Source organism: Cryptomeria japonica, chromosome 3 (genome assembly GCF_030272615.1).
Source record: "Cryptomeria japonica chromosome 3, Sugi_1.0, whole genome shotgun sequence".
NCBI lineage: Eukaryota > Viridiplantae > Streptophyta > Pinopsida > Cupressales > Cupressaceae > Cryptomeria > Cryptomeria japonica.
The window spans coordinates 966,881,273-966,903,623 of record NC_081407.1 but is presented as its reverse complement, the minus strand read 5'-3'; the positions used below and the strand labels follow the sequence as shown (position 1 = coordinate 966,903,623).

Below are 22,351 nucleotides of genomic sequence, written 5' to 3'. Positions count from 1 at the left end.
TGCGCTCCATAATTGTTTGTCAGAATGCCTCAAGAAATAGATTTGTTGAAACGGCTGTTGGAGAATAAGAAGAACAACGGACACTGAAAATTTAAGAGACGATAAATGTTGGCAGAGCATCGGCTATTTGTGGGATGACCAAATATAGAATAAAATTGGGATATGCGTTAAGGAATGGGAGGGAACAAGCTGCATAGTGGGTAAGGAGGAGTTAAGGAGCAGTGGTTAAGAGAGAGGACAATGACAGTGGGAAGTTGGAACAGGGGAAATTTAAAATGGATTTGCATGGAAACAGAGGGGGGTTGGTGTAGTTGAAGGAGGAAGATAGAGACAGCGATAGCTGTAATTTTGGTGGCACTAAATAGAGTGTAAGGAAAAGAGGAACCAGTGCTCAAAGGAGGAGCTTGAACTTATAGCTTGGATGATAAGGAGATATAATGAGTGAAGAAAATAAGTAATGATGCACAGAGAAGCAATGAAGCTGCAAATCAGAGATCGGTGAGGGTAAGCAGATGAAATTTGTGGAGAGATGAGAAACTAAATAGAGATCGGTGAGGCCATTGACAGTCCAATAAATGCGACTATTTTGTTACAGATTAGATGAATAATATTATTGTTGCAGAGAGTCTCTGCCTGTACTTGTTGTTTTGTTTTGAGAATTTAAAATCATGATTATGTTGCAATTTGGTATTGTGTAATTTAAGAACAGAGGGAATCTCTCTCTGTGCATTTGGTGAGTGTGTTGGAGTTTGACGGCAGGTGGGAGTAGCCCACGCATCAAAATGGTTCATTTATCTCTTTTAAATGGTGTTTTTTTATGCAGATTTCCTTTATTCGTGTAAAGATAGTTATTTGAATCAGAAAATAATGTGAAATGTTGAAACACTTGAATAATCTTTTAAATTTAAAAGTTTCATGCATATTCACTACTCAGGGCATACATCTTTTGTGTTTCTTTGCATTTGCTGAAATTCTTTTTATTTATTTTTGCCTCTGAGGAGTTATCATTGTTTGGATGCTTCTGTTTCCTATGTTTGAGACTGGTGTACTCTATTCCTATTTACCAAATTTGGCCATTCTAGAAAATAAGTTTGATTTCAAAATCAAAGTTTGCATAATGATTTGGTGTTTTCTTCTTATATTCGTCAAAATTGACACAGAAGGCTTCTCTTCTTATTTGAACAATTGATGACAAGAAAACTATAACATTTAATGGGAAGGATAATAGAGTAGCTCCTGATTAGTACTTCAAATATTGAAATGTTGAATGACTCTTGGACAGGCATCTTCATGAGGCATAAACTGGTTTTTGGCTATGATAAGTAACCTTCACTATTCAAACCCTTGGAATGTACAATTTTAGTTTTAAGCCATTTGGTATGGTTGATAATTCAAATGGATTTCCTTTTACAGGGTGGAATAAAGATTTGATTATTGTTTTACAGAAGATGATAGTGTTAGACATTTTGTCATTGATGTCAAGTGTTTTTGTCAAGCTTGTGCTATTCAAGCTAGAGGACTTCTTAACATGATAGTGTTAGACATTTTGTCATTGATGTCAAGTGTTTTTGTCAATCTTGTGCTATTCAAGCTAGAGGACCACTTAAAGTAATATTGGACTGAGTTTGAAGTGCTTTTCAAGCTACTGTTTATTCATTAAATTTCTTCAATTTTGGTTGAGGTGCTTGAGCTGCTTGAATTGCTTGAGGTGCCTGGTTGTCAGCTTCACCTAGTTGCTTTCTTACTTAAGTTGGGTGTGTGTGTGGTTCAGCTAGTTGAGTGTTTGCATCAGCTGTGTAAATGCCCACTTGTCAATTTATCAGCAGCTGAGTCAGAGTTTATGCCACATCACTGGTTGAATTTTCAAGTTTGACTTTGGCTTCATCGAATAATCTTTTTGACCCCATGTTTTTTTTGTGGCTCTATGTTTTCTTTTCAGAATTACAAGGTTTGGGAATCTTTTTTAATGGAGAAAAGTTTTTTTGGTGCTGACTCAAAAGTGGCGACATAAATGGTAGATATCGTGGGGGTAGTGCTGTAAATTTTTCTTTTATTTATTCAACCAAATTTGGCTGTTTGCATGTGGCGGCTTTCAGTTTTGTCTGACGGAAATCATTGTAAAAGTTTATGGTTTGAAAATGTCTTTATCTATGGTAAGGGAGAAATTAATTCTATGCTATTCTGGGTGCTGTTGTGGAGTTCGTGGAACTACACTTGGAGCGATGAGTTTTTTATATATTTCTGGAATCGTATTCCTTGAAATCGTTGGAAGAGTGGGTCGTGCTTTTGAAATTTTACGAATTTCTGCCATAAGTTAGCGTTGAATGGTGTATCTGTGGTCCGTTTTTCTTTGGCCATGAATTAATTCTTTGGAGTTGTGAAAATAATTTGTGGAGGCGGTTGTGGACTTATTCGCATGTTGTGCTGGCTCACGACTTTTGGGTTTCTCTGTGTGGCGTCAGATTTTTTTTATGAAGGAGCTATAATTGAATACAATTTCAATGTGTGCCTTCAATGTAAGACAATTTAGTGTGGCGGCTAATACATATATTCAACATATATGTATTATGAGCATTTTTTTGATAACCCGATATTTCTTATTTATCGGCTATCTTGTGCAGTGTTATATTAAAGTCTTTCTGAGAGAGGTGTTATAAGTTTTTGAGGAGCCTTATTCCACGATAGTAATAGTTTGAACCAAAAATAAATGTACTTTTTTTTTTGATAAGTAAATAGCTGCAGAGGGGCAGCACCCATTTATATTAATATAAGAAGATTTTTACATAGAGCAAAAATAAATATACTATTTCGTGGAAATAAGTTACATTATTTTCTGATTTACATTATTTTCTTCAACAAACTGTGCACTGTATGACAGATTTTGGAGAGCTCATATATTTAATTTTCTAACCTGGATAATAGCAGATTTGCCGCTGCAGAAATTGGCCCAGCAACAATCTTAATCAAGACAATGTTATCACCAGCACATATGGGAAAATCCTCAACCTCCAAATTGACCACCCAATGTTAATAACAGCAAACTCCCTGAAGCTTGAAATTGGATGATTGTAGGAATGCTTAGGAAGTGTTTATAATTTATTCATTCAAAGATCTCTGGAATTGCTTCCCAGAAAGTGCAGGTAACTGTCAACTTTGCCACGCCTCTGTCCACAAGAGAGTTCAATTTGCTGCAAAGTCTTCCTATCGCCCGGCAGTTGTCTTTCATACCCACGTCCAACTAGCTCAAAGCTTCACACCAAGTCCAAGGATTTTAAAGCTGATCTCAAGTGTTGTTCAATCTGCCAAATTATGGTGCCAAGCCCAGTGAACAAACCTCCGATCCTTTCACACACTCCTTAATACTCCTCGACCACACACAAATTCACACTAAGCTTCATAAGTATTACTGGCCAGGAAAAAGACAACAATCCCTTCCTGTACCAAGTTTTGACTATGTTGACCCCATTTAGAGCCACGTCAGCCTTTGGTAGAGTCCAGATTTGTCTTTTGCTAAATGTTTAAGCTGTGTCCAATGTGTATGCACACGATTTCCTCTCTCAAGTTCTTCGACGGCTTATAAAGTTCTTATTGCTGAATGTGAAAGATTTATCTTTTTGCTAATTGCATAAGTCGTTCCTTATATTGCACACAACTTCTATACTTCATGACCTCTTTGCCCTTATAATACTTGCGTTGTTAAATATATTCAACGACCATAATATTTTGCAATGACAAGGTTATTGCTCAAACATGAGATTGCATCCTCATTCCTCTATCTTATCATGGTGCTCAAAATCATAAACCCAAATATTTGTCTTAATTTAAGACTTCGCAAATTTCTTGACTAACAATCATTGATTCTAGATGTGAAACTTGCGATTGCTCCACAATCACTAGCTAGGGTAGCTAGTTTCAATACCAAAATGGTCTCCTTCTAGAGGGTTTTCGTCCTCAAGAAGGCCGAGATGAACCAAGTTCAATCCCAATAACCTCAAGGGTTTTACCAGAGAGAAATCAAAATAAATCTATATAATGCCAAATGAACTCCAAAACCTCCTTTTATAATCTTTTTGGGAACTTTTCAAAAAATATAATATAAAATCATTCTATAAATTAAATAAGCCTTATATGCCTAGAAAAGTGATTTATTTCATTATTTAATCATTCCCGACACTCCAAACACTTTAACAAGCGTTCATCAATTAAAACTTTTTAACCCAGTTCCAACAAGCTATAACATTAAGGTGCTTTTAAAATATTTTAATAAAATTTAAGCAACCTTAGTAAATAATTAAATTGAAGTCATTAATACACCCAAGTTGTGTAAATGGTCAAAAAGCATCAGAATTGAATTCTGATTGCACAAGAGTGATATTGATGATGAACAATGAGAAACAAAGCCAACCGGGTGACTTACTATAACTAGATTTTCTCTCCAAGATTCTTGGAGAACACACTAACTGAGCAAAGTGGCATAAATTTCCTCATTACTAACTAAGCTCATTGGCAACATCAAATAACCCCTTAGACATGGCTGGCACTCAATGAAAAGGTCGGAGCCAATTGCAATGCGAGAGAACCCACAAATGGGATATTTCGAAGCATTTCATTCAAGAAGGTGACTAGCGATTTGGAGAGTGAAAACCAACATAAAATTTTATTAATATGATGCAAATAAGGGTGCAAACAGGTCGCGAGGGTGTTTAAGGTGATCCAAAGCACCTTTGGAGTATTTGTAGCAAGTTACAAATTTATACTCTAAATTGAAAACAAAGTTTGGCAAATCACCACTTTGTATAGAGAGCAAAAGCTCTGAAAATGCAATCACTGTGGAGAATGCAAGATCCCCAGTTTGTTGGAAGTGGTTAAATCATCATTGTGTGGGCAGAGGGTGGGAATATGGAGGGGTTTTGACACTTGAATCAATTCATTTGACATTCATGTTTCACTTTGGCACTATAGGAGGATAAGAGGAGTAGCATATAATGTGTAAAAACAAAGTTTGGTGAGTGGATTCATTATGATGGAACTTTCATTTTTCATTTTCTTTGGAGATTGCAAGTGTAGAAGACACGGTTTCTGAATTGCAGGGTTGTATAGCAGTTGTTGAGTTTCAAAGCATTGTAATAGCTCTAACTAGCTTCATTGGCATTGTAACACTTGTATGAATGACTGAGAAAGTGGAATGAGGAGTAAAATGCTTACTCTAGTTTGAGTTGTCAACCTTTAGGGTTTCTCCAGATTTATCTGTGTATTAGTTCATTTACAAAATGTTGAACATATGTTACTGCATAATACATCTTCCTAAGATATGGAAACAATGGTGTTATAAGATTGTTGAGTTGACAAGTTGATATCTGTTTTGTAGAGCTCAAGGAGTCTATCACCTGAGTGGTTATGGATCAGTGAAAATACAATTTGTTTAGTTTCTGCTTTATTTCTTTTATCCTGATATCATCATAATAAATACTATGCAAAATATGTATTATTCATGTGTTGTTTGCTAGGCTATATGATTTGTCACATCCAAAGATTCTGAGGATCATTTTTATTCTGTTTATATTCAGTTGTTAATTTAAAATTGTAGCATGTGCTTTGAAGTGTCAAACATGACTAGATTTTAGATGTGCCTGTGTTTGTTTGGTTTAGTATGGTTAAGCATTTATATGGTATATCATACTCTCTCTCTCTCTCTCTACACACACACACACAAACACAGATGCAAACACACATAGACACTCTCCTTAAATATCAATATTGCTTTGCAATTTTTCCTACTTAACTGAATGATAGCTGAAATGTTTGTACGTTTTTAAATTTCTTTTGGTATGCTTAATTAGTTTTTGTTGGAAATGTGTTTTGTCCCTATAATCTATGCCACAGGGTTTTGCCACATTTCAACCAAAAAGTTCAAAATCCAACAAATACCTTTACAATCCCCAAAATTTGTCTAAATTATCTATAATATTCATTTGTACAAACTGTTGAAATTAAATAGCTAGTTCGAATTATTTGATGGCAAATATATATATTGTAATAACTTAAGTGATTACAATACTTTTAACTTGTAATAAAAAGGGCAGGTGCTATTTGGGCAATTGATTTAACTTGTAAATTGTATATGGGTCCTGACCCATATGTAACTTGTAAATTCAAAATTATATCTTGGCGCCAGAATATGCAAGGCCGACCAAGGTTTATTGTTGACATGAATTCATATATAAGTAAGATGATTTGAGGATCACAAATGGTCAATTACAAGCGAATATATATCTCTCTACCTTATGTGATTTGCTTCCAGCTGCAATCATCATCATCAGCAAAAGGATATTCGTCAAGTGTGAGCGAACTTCAGCGAATTGGTTTCTTGTTGAAGCGAATCTGATCTAGGAGTGCAAATCTGTCCTAGGGCATCCAATCCTCATATACTCTGCTGAATTTCTGTTCTTGTGGCTGGGCGAGCTAGTATGGAATTTGAGCTGTGAATCTACCTAATATTTGGGCGAATTATTGATCATTTTGAGCTTCATTCTAGATCCGAATCTGATCACCATTGTGGAGCAGACTTGTGCCAATTATGGGCGACTATGCTGGGCGATATTGAGTTGTCTAACTCAGTAATTTAGAGCAGCGATCATCCTCTTCTGTGGTGCCGAAACCCTACTTGTGGGATTAGCGAATTAGGGCCTGCACATCAGTGATTTAGATTGGGCAAAGCTCTGCCCTAGGTTCATGACTTAATCAGATAAGTGATCTGATCTTCATTGTACTTGTAATTTGCTCATAATTAAAGGATTTTGATTTGGACTTGATGCTGGGTTTTTTTTTCCTCCAAGAGGGAGGTTTTCCTAGGGTATTCTTGGTGTCTTGTCTCTTTTGTGTGATTGCTTTGTGTTATTTCTAAGTAATTCTAAATCTGATCACTAAAATCAACATGGTATCAGAGCTTGGTTCGTAAATAGTTGTGATCAGATTTATCAATTTTCAGTCTCACCTATTGTTCAAAGTTCAGTTTTCATGGCTCTTATCTTAGGACTGAAGATAGGTTGGAAGGTTCTGTCAACTACACTTCTTGGAAGGTCAGAATAATGATGGCCTTGAATGACCTTGCTGAATATGTCAGTAAGGATGCTGTTGAACCTAGTGGCGAAGAAGAAAAGGAAGCTTGGAAGAAGAAGGACTACCAAGCGCGAAGGATAATAATAGACTCCGTCAAAGATCATATTGTGACAAGCATCTCCAAAATGAAGACTGCAAAAGAAATATTTAGCACTTTGGAAAAGATGTATGAGATCAACAACACCGGTTATATACTATCATTAAGGCAACAACTTAATCACATCAAATTAGAGAAGGAAGAACTTGTAGCTGCTTACTTCATGAGGATCTCTGAGCTAAAGGATCAGCTCTCTACTGTTGGGAAGACTGTTGAAGATAGTGACCTAACTATGATGGCTCTAAATGGTCTTCCTCCATCATGGGAACCTTTTGTTCAAGGAATCAGTGCAAGAGCTGAGCTTCCTCAATTTGATCGATTGAGGGGAGATTGCATTCAAGAAGAATCACGCTTGGCTGCTAAAGGAAAAATCAGAAGCCCTCATGACAATGTTCATCATGTCCTCTCAGCTAAGGAGGAAGGTGGCCATTGGAAGAAGAATAACTTCAAAAGAAACAGAGATTTCAGACCCTCTGCTCCTGATTCAAGGAAGAAGCCAAGGGACTTGTCTCACATCCGATGTTTCCGATGTAACAAGTATGGTCACTTTGCAAAGGACTGTCAATCTCAGTTCGAGCAAGGAAAAGCAAACCTAAATGAAGTCTCAGAACAACAGAATAATGAAGATTTCCTCTGTCTTAGCCTTGTCAAGCAATGTCCAGTCAGATAGTAATACGTGGCTGATTGACAATGGTGCATCTAGACACATCACAGGCTATCGGGAACATCTCTTAGATTTGGTGGAGAAGGAGTCCAAACTTCATGTGACTATTGGTGACAATGCTCGTTATGTAGTAAAAGGTTTTGGCTCTACTTCGTTAAAATTAGATTCTGGTATTTCCCTTCATCTCAGTAATGTTTTGTTTGTACCTGAAATAAAAAGGAACCTAATCTCTATAGCCGCTCTAGAAGATAAAAGCTATCAGGTTGTATTTTCTGAAGGAAGAGTTCTTGCATGGCCTAAGGAGTCCAACCTCAAATCAGCGCGTGCCATCGGGATTAGATATGAAAGCCTATACAAGCTTTCAACTCTCACTTTCAATTAAGGATATAGTTGATAGATTTTTTAAACTATGCTATGGGTCCATTTCGTAAGTAAGAGTAAATCAACAAGTTTTATGAATTTATCACTTAGATAGGGATTAAGAGGGAGTTACATATTCCCCATAATCCTTAGTGAATGCATTATATTTAGTAAAGTTTAAACATATTGTTGTTTTCTAACCATTGATGTTGAAATCTGATTTACATCTAGTGTTGGATTTGAGAGAGTATGGCTAAACATTTGAATTCAAAACAGTTTTGAATTTATAATTGTTATATGATTATTACAAGGATGTTCTTGATCATAATTCTATGTTTTATGATAAAACTAACATGTGTTCCTTGTTTCTTTGGAATATACTTTGGCTAAGAGGGAGTTTTCATCTCCTATGATACATTGTGTATATCTTCCACCCTCTGCGAAGTGCAAGGTGGGACCACCCTTTGTGGAGTGCAAGGTGGTAGTTTCTTTGAGGTATAATACCTCTCCCACCCTCTGCGGAGTGCAAGGTGGATCCATCCTCTGCGGGTGTGCATGATGGATATCATGGAAGGAATCCATGACCGTATTCTTTGAATCCATCCTCTGCGGATGTGTATGATGGATAACTATGGTTGTATCTTAGATCCATCCTCAGCGGATGTGCATGATGGATATCATGAAAGAAGTCCATGATGTGTTATTACAATATATGGTTACTCGCTATAATCCTCCCTAGCTAAGAGGGAGTGTTGAAATTAAATAGCTAGTTCGAATTATTTGATGGCAAATATATATATTGTAATAACTTAAGTGATTACAATACTTGTAACTTGTAATAAAAAGGGCAGGCCCTATTTGGGCAATTGATTTAACTTGTAAATTGTATATGGGTCCTGACCCATATGTAACTTGTAAATTCAAAATTATATCTTGGCGCCAGAATATGCAAGGCCGACCAAAGTTTATTGTTGACATGAATTCAGATATAAGTAAGATGATTTGAGGATCACAAATGATCAATTACAAGTGAATATATATCTCTCTACCTTATGTGATTTGCTTCCAGCTGCAATCATCATCATCAGCAAAAGGATATTCATCAAGTGAGCGAACTTCAGTGAATTGGTTTCTTGTTGAAGCGAATCTGATCTAGGAGTGCAAATCTGTCCTAGGGCATCCAAACCTCATATACTCTGCTGTATTTCTGTTCTTGTGGTTGGGCGAATTAGTATGGAATCTGAGATGTGAATCTACCTTATATCTGGGCGAATTATTGATCATTCTGAGCTCCCTTCCAGACCCGAATCTGATCACCATTGTGGAGTAGACTTGTGCCAATTATGGGCGACTATGCTTGGCGATATTGAGTTGTCTAACTCACTAATTTAGAGCAGTGATCATCCTCTTCTGTGGTGCCGAAACCCTACTCGTGGGATCAGCGAATTAGGGCCTGCACATCAGTGATTTAGATTGGGCAAAGCTCTGCCCTAGGTTGATGACTTAATCAGATAAGTGATCTGATCTTCATTGTACTTGTAATTTGCTCATAATTAAAGGATTTTGATCTGGACTTGATGTTGGTTTTTTTTTTCGTCCAAGAGGGAGGTTTTGCCAAGGGATTCTTGGTGTCTTGTCTCTTTTGTGTGATTGCTTTGTGTTATTTCTAAGTTATTCTAAATCTGATCACTAAAATCAACATGTTGAAATGGATAGCTAACTTCGGATTATATTTTAATGATGCCTAGTGGCAATTAAAATATTAATCATATTGTAATAAGTTTAAGCGATTACATGTCTAATAGGGCTGGGCCCAAAATGAAACGTGGTATAACTTGTAATTTATGTAGGCCCCAAATTGGGCGCCAAAAGGGCAAACTTAAAATATGTAAAATGATGGCAATCTTGTTAAAGCCGACTTGGGGGAAAAACATGAACATGAATCTTGTATATAAACAAGATTCATTTCATACTTCAAACATAATTTATCTTCATCAAGCAAATATACCATAAGCCTTAGCCTTATGCAAATTTAATCAGCGAACTTGGAAGAATAGAAAGCGATCTAAGTCTTCATACTGCTGCGAGTCTATCTGATCATTGAGTGAATCCATTGGGCAGCTTGCTGGGCAAATTGGTGTCCTTATACTTCAGTGATCTTCTTCTCCAAGTGATGTCGATATTCTGCCCCCTCTAAAGATATGCTACAGCTGCATATACTTGGTTTGAATCTGCCTTAGATTGGCACTACAATCAGATAAGTAATCTGATATATACTGTTCATGTAATCTGCTTATAAATAATGGATCTGATCTGAATCTTTGATGCTGGGTTTTTCCTCCAAGAGGGAGGTTTTCCCAGGGTACTTGTGTCTTGTGTCTTGTGCTTTATTGTTATTATTGCTTATTCTCAGTCTGATTATAATTTAATTAGTTAAATTAACATCTGATTGCTTAAATTTAACATGGTAGCATGTGCTTTGAAGAGTCAAACATGACTGGATTTTAGATGTGCCTGTGTTTGTTTAGTTTAGTATGGTTAAGTATTTAGATGGTATATCATACTCTCTCTCTCTCTCTACACACACACACACACACACAAACACAGATGCAAACACACATAGACACTCTCCTTAAATATCAATATTGCTTTGCAATTTTTCCTACTTAACTGAATGATAGCTGAAATGTTTGTATGTTTCTAAATTTCTTTTGGTATGCTTAATTAGTTTTTGTTGGAAATGTGTTTTGTCCCTATAATCTATGCCACAGGGTTTTGCCACATTTCAACCAAAATGTTCAAAATCCAGCAAATACCTTTACAATCCCCAAAATTTGTCTAAATTATCTATAATAATCATCTGTACAAACAAGTAAGGTTTTATAAAAAATGCTAATTTTTTTGTCAAGAAATTGAGATGTTTCTTAAGAGATCCAGAAATTCCTATTGTTTTCATAAAATGTTGCCGATTTGCTACATTGGGGCAGGGTATGTTGAGGGGCCAATGATGGCCGTGATAGCACTCAGCTGCCACGACTTCTTTATAAATGGAACTGAAACCACCACTGCCAAGTTTGATGCTGAAGTTATCAATGGCTTCCTGCAATGCCTGAAACAAAAAGCTCAAAGGAGAGCTGACAAAGTTTAAAAACAATGGAGATTGCTGCATGCCAACAGCTTTTCTTCTCCGATTATAAAGAAGATGACAATATACCAAAAGCAATGTAAACAAGAGCAAGCTGAAAGAAGCTGATGCAGAGGCAAGGTCTTGCAGAATTGTGATCAGAAGACAAACAATAATTTCTGATGAAGGACATGGAATGGGGGGATTACAAAATAAAAGTTATAAAAGTAATTGTATTCTTGTGATTACCGTTCCTATAATAGTTTCCTATTTTCATGATCCTTGTATTAATTAGTTAAGTATTCTTTTGATTAATGGTATAAAAGTTATAATTTGTAATTTCTTGTTTCATTATAATGTACATTGTAGGCTTTAATTTTGTTAACTTTTTCATAAAATTCTATTTAATTTTCAATATAATATTAAATGTTTTTAAGAACATTTAAATATTTAATATTATAAAATAATAATGCAACATATTAATAATTTTAATAAAAATAATGGAAAAATCTAGATTCATCTTTCAAACTTAATGATGGTTTTCTTTTGAATTTGATTTGAATTTTTTTCTTGCCAAACTTGAACACAAATTTGAAACTCGTTACCTAGCTTCTAATGTAAAATTCACACTAAATATTGCGTTTGACTCCAATCCCTATTAAAACTACATTGTAGCACACAAAATCATGCTAGTAGCTGCTTTTGACATCCTTACTATGAATTAGATCAGATTTGCTAATGAAATACTTGACTTGACCCAGCATGTCTTGATTTAATCTCAACTTAAAAATCTGAGGAAAGGTAGCAAGAGCTCAAGATGTATTGCTAAATTAACTGAAAATGGCAGTTTGTGGCAGTATTGTGGTGTCTGTATTGATGAAAGAATTGCATTTTTATGTCTCAAAAGGAGCCTTATATGTAAATGACATGATATGATAAACCTTTTGGGCAGCTATTCTATTTAAAAAGGATAACAGCAGTTTAGGAACTGCTAGTGATCATGCTTTTTGTCTTGTGATCCCAAACATAAACTATTGAAATTTGATCAATTAAGATCATAAAATTAATTTCTTTTAAATAGCAGTTCAAATTCAGCAGCTTCAGAGAGAATTGGTTTATGATGAATAATATCTTACTTTTGTTACTTCCATCTTAATGGCATGTTTACAATTCAATTTCAATCAATCCTCTCAAGTGTTTCTTACCATGCAGGTTCCCTTCTGTCCTATGGTGGGTTCTGAGGTTTATTCAACTGAAGTTAAGAAAACAGAGGTTCTCATGGAGAACTTCCGGAGGGCTATTGGGCTTCGTATTAAAGAAAATAAGGAGGTTTATGAAGGAGAGGTAAGTTAATACACAAAATACTGTAGGCTGGGTTGATTAGTTAGTGATGGTAGCTATATACACGTGGCCTTTTGGTTATGTATTATTTCAATTTTTCTTTTGGTGCTTCTGAACTTATTTCCAAGTTTTCTAGATCTAAAATTCAACTCCTTGTTCAGGTGACAGAGCTATCACCAGAGGAAACAGAGAGCACAACAGGTGGTTATGGAAAGAGTATTAGTCATGTCATTATTGGACTAAAAACTGTGAAAGGCACCAAACAATTAAAGCTAGATCCAACAATATATGATGCTTTGATAAAGGAAAAGGTATGGATATGTGCAATATGGACTTAATGGTTATGATTCCAAGGCCACTAATTTTGTTCTTGTCTGAGAAGTCTCATGTATTTGGTATGCAATTTGTTGGGTTGCTCTATCTGTGTGATATTTGAATAATGGAGTATCATCTGCTTAATAACAGGTAACAGTGGGTGATGTAATATACATAGAGGCAAATAGTGGTGCAGTTAAAAGGGTTGGAAGAAGTGATGCATTTGCAACAGAGTTTGATCTTGAAGCAGAAGAGTATGTTCCACTACCAAAAGGTGAAGTCCATAAAAAGAAAGAAATAGTGCAGGTATGTTTTTATCTTTGCTATCATTATTTCACATTGTTAAAGCAAGATTAACTTTTTGTTGCATCAAAGTGTATTGAAGAAAGATTTTGAAATGCTTTTCACAAATTTCATAGATTGATTTCAAATCTTAGCAAAAAGATTCAAATTTAACATAGTGTAGCTGGATGTTGACTAGCAAAAAAAAAAAGAACCGTAAGAAATGAAATAATTAATACTAATGCTGAGCCACTGAAGAAGGGCGCTAGTATGAGAGAGTATCTCCAGCAAAGTAAGCAGGAGGTTGTGTCTAAAGTGATGTCTGAAACAGAAAAATGCATATGAAATGATCTGAAACTGTACCTACCACAAAAATGTAAGAACATGTCTAAAATATTAATAAACACATAGAAATAGCTATTGAAAAACTCTCCCAGATGTACAATAAGTACTAAGCAAGGTCAGGAGGGTGTTCAGAGTTTCATCAACCACATTATAGTTCCCAGTGTAAAGTCCGAAAGTCATGACAAGACGGTTCAGGGTTGATAGAAGTTGTTGGAGTAAATTCTTTGATGTGACACTAGGATGCTATCATCCTGGATTAAAGATCTCCTAGAAGATGATATTAAACTAAAAATATGAGCCATGCTATTGAATCTAGATAGATTGTGAGTTTGATGGGCAGTTATTTCTATGTTGACTGCAACATCTAATAGTATGTGCACATTCCAATAGAGTGTAGGAGGGTTCACCCTGCAGTGTGATGGTTAAGTCACGAGCCCCCGTTTGGGGTGGTCAAATGTTCGAATTGTAGTGGAACGATAAGGATCGATATGCTGCATGAGACCCTATTGGTTCATCATGCCTGAAATTGTAATACATGTTACACATCAAAAAAAAAAAAAAAAAAAATAGAGTGTAGGAGGTATGCATTAACTTACCTCTTTTCTTTTGATATTGTTGATGTTGGCTGAGATTTTAAAATTTTGGTCACTGTGTTTGTTCAGATCAAACAAAAGAATGCATGACCAGGAGACCAATACAGTGCCTCTGACCTGAAGGTTACAACCTCTTGACAGTACAGGATAAAACAACTCTAGTTGGAGTGTCAAAGGCAGGAAGGACGTGCCCCATGATATCTTGATTAATCTATTGTATCTCCCTTGAATCATATACGATTCAAGTTTCTAGAAATGCACTTTTTAATTTCCATTTATTGTACAATGCAACAAGGCATGCCAATCTAGTTGGTTTTTAATACGTTGTATTTTTTCTACATAAAATGCTGGTATGAATTTGCCTTCATCTTGTCAAAACAAAATCTTAGATTTCTTGATTTGTGTTGTTCTAGGTAGTTTGGACAAATAATCATTCCCTCAGAACTATGTGATAAATGTTTAAGTACAAGGGATTCATAGAGGAGGAGGAAGATCTTACGGGATTTTTTAAGGATGGATCAAAGCAAATTCTTTCTTCTTTGTCAAAGATGGTAGTGATATTGATAGGGTATGCTTATAAAGGATTAATGATTTTATGGTTTACTATGAGTCATTTCTGGGTATGCGTCTAGTGTTGCCTTTCATAAGATGTGAAACAAATAATCATCTTTCTTGTGACACTGAGTAAAATTTTGGAGCAATCCAAGAGATTTATTTCGTGGCATATAAGCATAGGCAATGCATGGTGGCATGGTGGGTGCGTAGAGTTGTTGAGAAAGGGGATAGAGGGGGTGGAGGTTTTTGTTAGGTGAAGGCGAGATAAATGATTAACAATGGGAAGTGGTCTAGAGATGTAGGATTCTGAAATATGAGGAATTTAGGTCATGTTAGTAAAGACACAATGAACCTCATTGACCTCACCACTACAAGGAAAATGATTGTACTTTGCACAATTAGGGAAACGAGAAAAACCTGTTGAGAAAAAAAAAATAGTTTCTCTTATAAGCTATGAATAGACTTGACCCATATGTTGAACATTTACCAAGTACAGACTAAATAGCTGAAAAGTACATTAAATATGAATGAAGAAGCTAACCTTCCCTTCTAGATTTTCAGGTTCTGATTTAGTGTTTTGACATGAACTTCATTTTTATACATGAAACTATGGATTGTATAATTCCTATAACTTTTTCAGTGTTAAATGTATGATTGGAAGTTAAGTGTTCTGTAAATTACCAAATGTCTAAACAAAGTTAGCATGCTTTTTTACCTTCAACTCCTAGAATTTTTTGATGTCCCCTACTTGGAAGCTGTCATGTTTTCAACAATTACCATATATTACCGAATGGATTATCAAGTTATTATGCTTTTTTCAATTAATTCCATATTTTATAATTCACAGACCTCTATATTATGATCTAACCTTGTTAATACCTAACCCTAAAGGAGGAAGGGGTAATTATGTTACCAAGGGCGCAGAGAAACCAAACTACAACAGGCTTCCTCAAGGTTTACTGGTGCAGGCCCTTACCTCATCTCGGGAGTACTCCCTCAAGGTTTATGGGACACTGATCCTTACCCCATCTCGGGACCACCTAATTGGTTGGAATTAGACCACCTCTCCCTTAGCACAAATCTATGCCATACATATTGCAGTATATATTAATATTACTACTAAATTGTGCATAAGAACATTATCAGGCTTCATAGATTAAGCATACATATTAAGCACATCCCCGTGCATACCACCGGGAACAAGGATGTTACTGCCTGTAACTTAATAACAGTTCTGATCTGATCTGGTCGATGGTGATGATGTTTGATGATTTTGGTTCCTTTCCTTTATATCTCTCCATGTGAGGGAGAGGTCACACCTCTTCATCATGTATGCCCTTTGGCAAGAGACACACCCCTTCACCATTAGGACCTTTTGAAAGAGTGCAACTCTTCATTATTTTTGCCCTCGGAAAGGGACACAACCTTTCACAATCAGATCTACACTTCTTGTTTAAATCAGATCTGCACATCTGATTCCTAAATTATCTTCTCTCAAATGAGGTTCTCTTCTCCCTTTTTTATCTCATGTTTGAGAGAGTCAACTTTTCATTTTATCTCTTTTGACCATTCATTAACAATTAAAATTTAATTATATTCTTTTATATTTTAATTTGATTTTTAATATTTTAATATTTTTATTATTATTCATTATTAAATTCTATTTCAAAGTGGGAACATGACAAATTTCTCGTATGCTTTCCAGAAATATGTGAGCTCTTTTGAGCTAAAGATGATATGTCCTGTGTACTTAGTCAATGTTTGCATTGAACTTGAGAGAAATATTCAAATATGTTGATCTATCATGAAAATTGAGCTATGTCCAGCTTATTTATTTGGACTCCTTTCCTTGAATATGATTTTTCTAATGTTAAAATGCTATGTAATGTGTACTATTATCTATGATCATAATATTATTTTCACTAAGGAAAAAATGTGTGAATAATGCGTCTTGGCCTGAAAATTTTAAAGGCTTGTGCAAAATTCCAGACTTGAGTTCCTACATTAAAGATCAGTTTTTTTGATTGTTTCTCTCCGTGTACTGTCATGATTGAGCAGATGACATCAACCATGAATAATAATCTCTTTATTTGTGTTTGTGAATAAGGATATTAGGCTTCCATGGTGCATAAAATTGCCAGGGTTTTATTTTTGAGCATTTTATACTATTTCTAATACAGTTATGGCGTTCCACTTGGTGAGGATCTTAGAGATCCTCTCTTGTCATTTGTATGCTGATTAATGACAGGTTATGATACCTCTTTCAATGTGGGGGTTACCTATGATAACATTCATAACAGGTAAGAGAAATATGATGTGTCATAGCCAAGGAGTCACAAGCTAGAGTCATAGTTTTAGCTGGGTGTAAGAGAAATTAACTAAGCATCTTTTGTATGTTGAGGAGGGTGCTCCACCTGTCTATTTTTACTTTTAGCCGATGAATGAGATTTATTTAGGTGGTATTACACTTCGATCATATACGCATTCTTGATTTTGGTGTCCAAATTTGACTAGGAAAACTACAAATAATTCTTGGAAATTGAAGGGAGTTGGCTTCCAGTGTTGTCTTGTCAGGTAGGAGGAAGTAACTTTGAGTTATTTGTAGGCTGCTTGGAAGCTCAAGTGTGGAAATTGAAGGTTGACAACATGTGGGGTTTTGTTACAAGTGATGGATTAGTTTAATAAGGGAAATTTTGTCAAAATTTGATGTGGATATTGAATGTTGAAAACATGTGGGTTTTGTTGCAGGTGTCGGAATAGTTTCGGTGGCTATTAGATTAGGTTCATGGTGGATCTTTTCTCAAAATTTTCCTAGAATTAAATTGTGGTGTTGTATATCATTGTGTAGGTTTTAGTATGTTTATTAATCCATAGTTGAATGAAAATACGAAGTTCAAGTGTATGAAGGTTGCCTGAATAGTCTTATGGTGCAGATTATTGTTGAAAGTCTCTAGTTTTTTGGGGCAGATAGTTAATTTCTTTCAAGAATTAAGTGCATTCATAATAGTTATTAATTTGAAAAAGTTATGAACTATTGTTATGTCAATCCATTGGTAATCTTGAATATGTGAAGTTGAATGTGTTTAATTTGAGTTGATGCTATCTTTGTTTAGGTTGTGAATTAAATATGAGAAGCTGAAATCCAGTTGGTGTGTCTGTTTGGGTGTTGACTGCAAGAACAAGGCTGCTATTTATTTGGTCCTCTATCCTTGATTGCATCAATTGGTATCAAAGTAGGTTTAATTCCTATGAGAATAAGTTGTTATCTAACAACATTGTCAAAATAAAAGTGTCAGGTAGAGGGTGTGGTCTAAAAATTGGTTCATGGATTTGTGGACGTGAGTGTTTTGTGTGGGAGTAGGATGTTATGTGAAAACATTGTTAAAATGAAAGTCTTGGGTACAGGGTGTGGTCTGAAAATTGGTTTATGAGTTTGTGGGGATATGAGAATGTGTGCGATAGTTGATATGAATCTTGCAAGCATAGTGAAGGCTATTCCAAATCTTGCAAGTGTGTGAGCAATGGAGTATATGAATAATGGGAAGGAAGATTTTAGTTCCCATTGTGGTGAGTTATGAGTTGTCATAGCTGGTACGTTGAGCGGAGTGAAAGTTGTTTGTCGTGTAGATAGAGAGTGGAAAGCATATTCCTATGTTGATTGCATCAAATGATATTAAAGTGTGTCTAGTTCTCGTTGGAGTAGGATGTTATGTCATTGCGAAAATAAAAGTGCTGGGTAGATGATGTGTTCTGAAAATTGATTCATAGATTTGTGTGGATGATTATGTGTGTGAGCTGATATGAATCTTTCTAGTGTCAACAGAATCTATGGAAGAAGAGGAAGGAAGATTTTAGGTCTTGTAGGTGTGAGTTGTCAGAGCCGGTGTAACAAGGGGACTGAAAGTTGTTTGTCTTGTAGATAGAGAATGGAAAGAATCTTCTTGTAGAAGGTTTGATTGAAGCTGTGTTTGGCTGGTTGGAAGTTGCCCATCCTGTACACAGATAGTGGAAAACATCTTCCCATTAAAGGTGCTGATTAAAGTTTTATTGAACTTGTTGGAGGAAATGTAATGCCCAACTTTTATTGACATTAGCAGGTAAAAACAATGCTAGCAAATTTTTCATGTTAACAATTTCAACAACCATATCAAATGCATGCACATATACCATGAACGTTGTCATGCATGACAACAACGCACAAATGCCCAAGTGAAATACTTTAATCCATTGTGACATTGCTCATCATGAGGTTCAATAGGGGGTTAGGGTTTCACCTTACCAGTAGTTGAGTGCTTGCACCCACCATCTAGACACACAAACCAAGAACAAGTAAAAATGAAAGTTCATCATCTGATTTCTTAATTTGATCGTAAATCAATAAACATATAAATTAAACAACATCACATTACAGAATTAAACTTTTTATCAGTTCAATGATTTCCTCCATTACAACACATAGGCACAAACATCTGTGGGCCTTATGGAAAATTACAACCAAAGGTGTCTGGGATTGTGTTTGGTTGGCCAGTGTGTCAAAATATCTCCCCTTGAAAAGAATGAGAGCAAGTGGTACTGCAAAAACATGTGAAGTAGATCATCCTGCCCATGTTTGGATCATGAGGTCTTCTATAAGAATAGCTGGACAGATCCTGTAAAGACCAGGTAACCTATCTTTTACAGATAGAACAATTGTTAGATTGAATAGAAAATGGGTTGGAAACATGAGTGTGTTGAGAGCAAAGATGGACATTCTTTGTAGATTAAGAGAAAGTAGATAATGAGGATTGAAGATCCTAAGTTGGTACCGGAACAATGATATGAAGTGGATTTGAAGAAATCATGGAGGTGGTAGATGTTGTTTCCAAATAAGAAGCAAACAAAGTATGTCTTTTGGAGGACATGAAGGTGATGGTGGATGCGGTGTAGATGAGGGTACAAGAAGAGGATGATGAGTTGCTGAAATTTGAGCAAGAGTCATTTGGAGAAAGATTGACTCCATGTGTAGTTCCAACAATGTTAGTACCTAATTAGGGTGAACAAACTAGTGAAGTAGAACTGATGGATTAATTGTCTGTCCATCTTGTAGATATAGTAAAGCTTGGAAGAAGATTTTGCACTTGCAGAGGAGGAATTACTAAGTGGAATCTTGGATGCATTTGAAGATGACACAATGTTTCAAAGGGTGGATATAGAGTATGGACATAGGATGACCTGTTATACATTGACAACATAGATGTGGGGAGCCATTGATAAAAGGAATCAAATGCATGTTAGAGGGACTCTACAACAAGAGGGAGTAGAGTAGTTATTGGAGTAGGAGGCCTGATTTTAGTGGACAAAGAAGAATAGGGTGAACCAATGGATTAGTTGTTTGAGTCCATCTTGTAAATAGAGTTAAGCTTGAATGTAGAATTTGCACTTGAAAAAGAGGAATTGCTATGTAGAGTCTTGAATTGAGTTGAATATAAAATGATTTTTCAAGAGGTGGATATAGAGTTAGCATGGTTTGTGGACATAAAAGGACATGTTAAATAGAAGCAAGGTTGATGTTGGGAGCCATTGATAATGGCTTTTGAATGCATGTTAGAGGGATTCTATGACAGGATGGAGTAGAGGAGAAGCAATTTGAATAGGTGGTCTGATTTTGATGGACAAAGGAGGGTGAACAAGAAAGTGAAGTAGAAATGATGGATTAATTGTTGAGTTCATCTTGTAGATAGATTTAAGCTTGGAGGGAGATTTTGCAACTAAAGAAGAGGCTTTGCTATGTGGATTCTTGAATGGAGTTGAAGATAAGATGATGTTTAGAAGGTTACAAAGATAAATTACAAAGCTAGCATGGGTTGTGGACATAGGAGGACATGGTATATAGAAGCAACATAGATGTAGAAAGCCATTGATAAAGGGAATTGAATGCATGTTAAGAGGAATCCTATAACAAGAGGTATTAGAGGAGAGAAGCAAGTGGAGCGTGTTGTGACCATTTCACACATCATCTCATCAAAGATGGGGACCCCCTTTTTTCTTTCGCTTCCAGCAGCTTAAGCCGATTGATTGAGTAGCTAGTAGTCTTAGTCAGACTCCAATTTGAAGGTTTTCCTTGCCGTAGGATATCTCGAATCTTGATGATGATTCAAGGGTCTCTTAGGATTGGAAGGATACGAAGATGAGTTGATGTGGTTTAAGGTCCGAATGAGAAAAAAAGTCATTAGGATCACTCTCAGGGGAAGGTGGACGATGCAATCTCATAGCATAGGTCGAATTGGGTTTTGAGATGAAAAAATAGGCTAAGGCATGAATTTGCTAAAATTGATCTTGTTGAATATTTACTTAACAATTCCAAGTTTTTACAAATGAGAGCTTTTAAATCCTGATTTGATTGAGGTATGAATGAAACATGGAATGAATCTAGTCCAAACGAAGGTGAAAAATCCGCCCTTGAAGTTGGAGATTTCACAAAATGGAAGTGGTACGAATGAAATGAGGTACAAATTCAGTCCAAATGAAGGGTAAATTTCCACCCTTGAAGTTGGAGATTTCACAAAATGGAAGTAGTACAAACGAAATGAGGTACAAATTTAGTCCAAACGAATGGTAAATTTCTGCCCTTGAAATTTGAGAGTTCAAGACTTGGAAGAGGTACGAACGGAATGAGAAATGAAAATGGTGCAAACGAAGTGCAAAACACTGAAGTACAAATGAAGATCCAATCATTGTTTTGAAAAAGATGTTTTGATAAAGTCCAAACGAAAGATGTTTTGATAAAATCCAAAAGAAATATGTTTTGATCAAGCCCAAACAAAAGAGCTTCAAGTCCAAACAAAAGATGTTTTGATCAAGTCGAAACGAATGAGCTTCAAGTCCGAACGAATGAGCTTCAATTCCAAACGAAAGATGTTTTGATCAAGTCCAAACGAAAGATGTTTTGATCAAAGTCCAAATGAAGATGCAAAAGTCGCCAAGGATATTAAAGTTCAAATGGACTCAAGTATGTCGCCTAAGTTTATCAATGAAAGTGTAATGGAAAATGATGATCAAGATCCAAATCAAAGAGAGATAGGTGATTCATAAATGATAAATTGAAGATGATAAAAAAAATTGATCATTTCATTTAAAATGCACAAGTGAGTTGATGCAGGAGCATTGTATTAATCTATTTGTTAATTGCCTGGTTGGCTTTGTGTAGCCAAGATTCAGTTTGGGGAGTCATAGATCTTGTTGCCACGTGGGCAAGAAGTTGGAAAGAATGAGTTAGTGTCTTTAGTAGAAGGAGATAAACAAATAAGGATTAATGGGCAGCTTAAAGATTCAGTTATGAGTAGTTTGGAAAAGGTCAGATTGTGAAACAGAGAAGTGGATATATGGACCAATAGAGAGTAGTGTGGGTTCGGTTGGTTCTGGTTTTGGGGAAACAGAAAAAGAAAGCCCCGTTTGGGAATTCGAAAGGGAGGCCGACGGTGGGAAGAGCAGAAAAGACTGAATAATTGAAGGTTGTGCACTCCCAAGGAGAGGGATCGACAAGGATTAAAGAAGCCACGTAGAAGAACAAATGAAAG

General features: G+C 35.8%; 1 protein-coding gene across 1 annotated transcript in view; it reads left to right on the top strand.

Moving 5' to 3' along the window:
* LOC131035540 (ruvB-like protein 1) overlaps positions 1-22,351 on the top strand; it is a 92,006-nt gene that overhangs the window by 4,636 nt on the left and 65,019 nt on the right. The window contains exons 3-5 of the mRNA XM_057967255.2: positions 12,577-12,708; positions 12,867-13,016; positions 13,171-13,326. Of these exons, the coding sequence (XP_057823238.1) occupies positions 12,577-12,708; positions 12,867-13,016; positions 13,171-13,326 (438 nt within the window). The remainder of the gene's footprint in view (positions 1-12,576; positions 12,709-12,866; positions 13,017-13,170; positions 13,327-22,351) is intronic.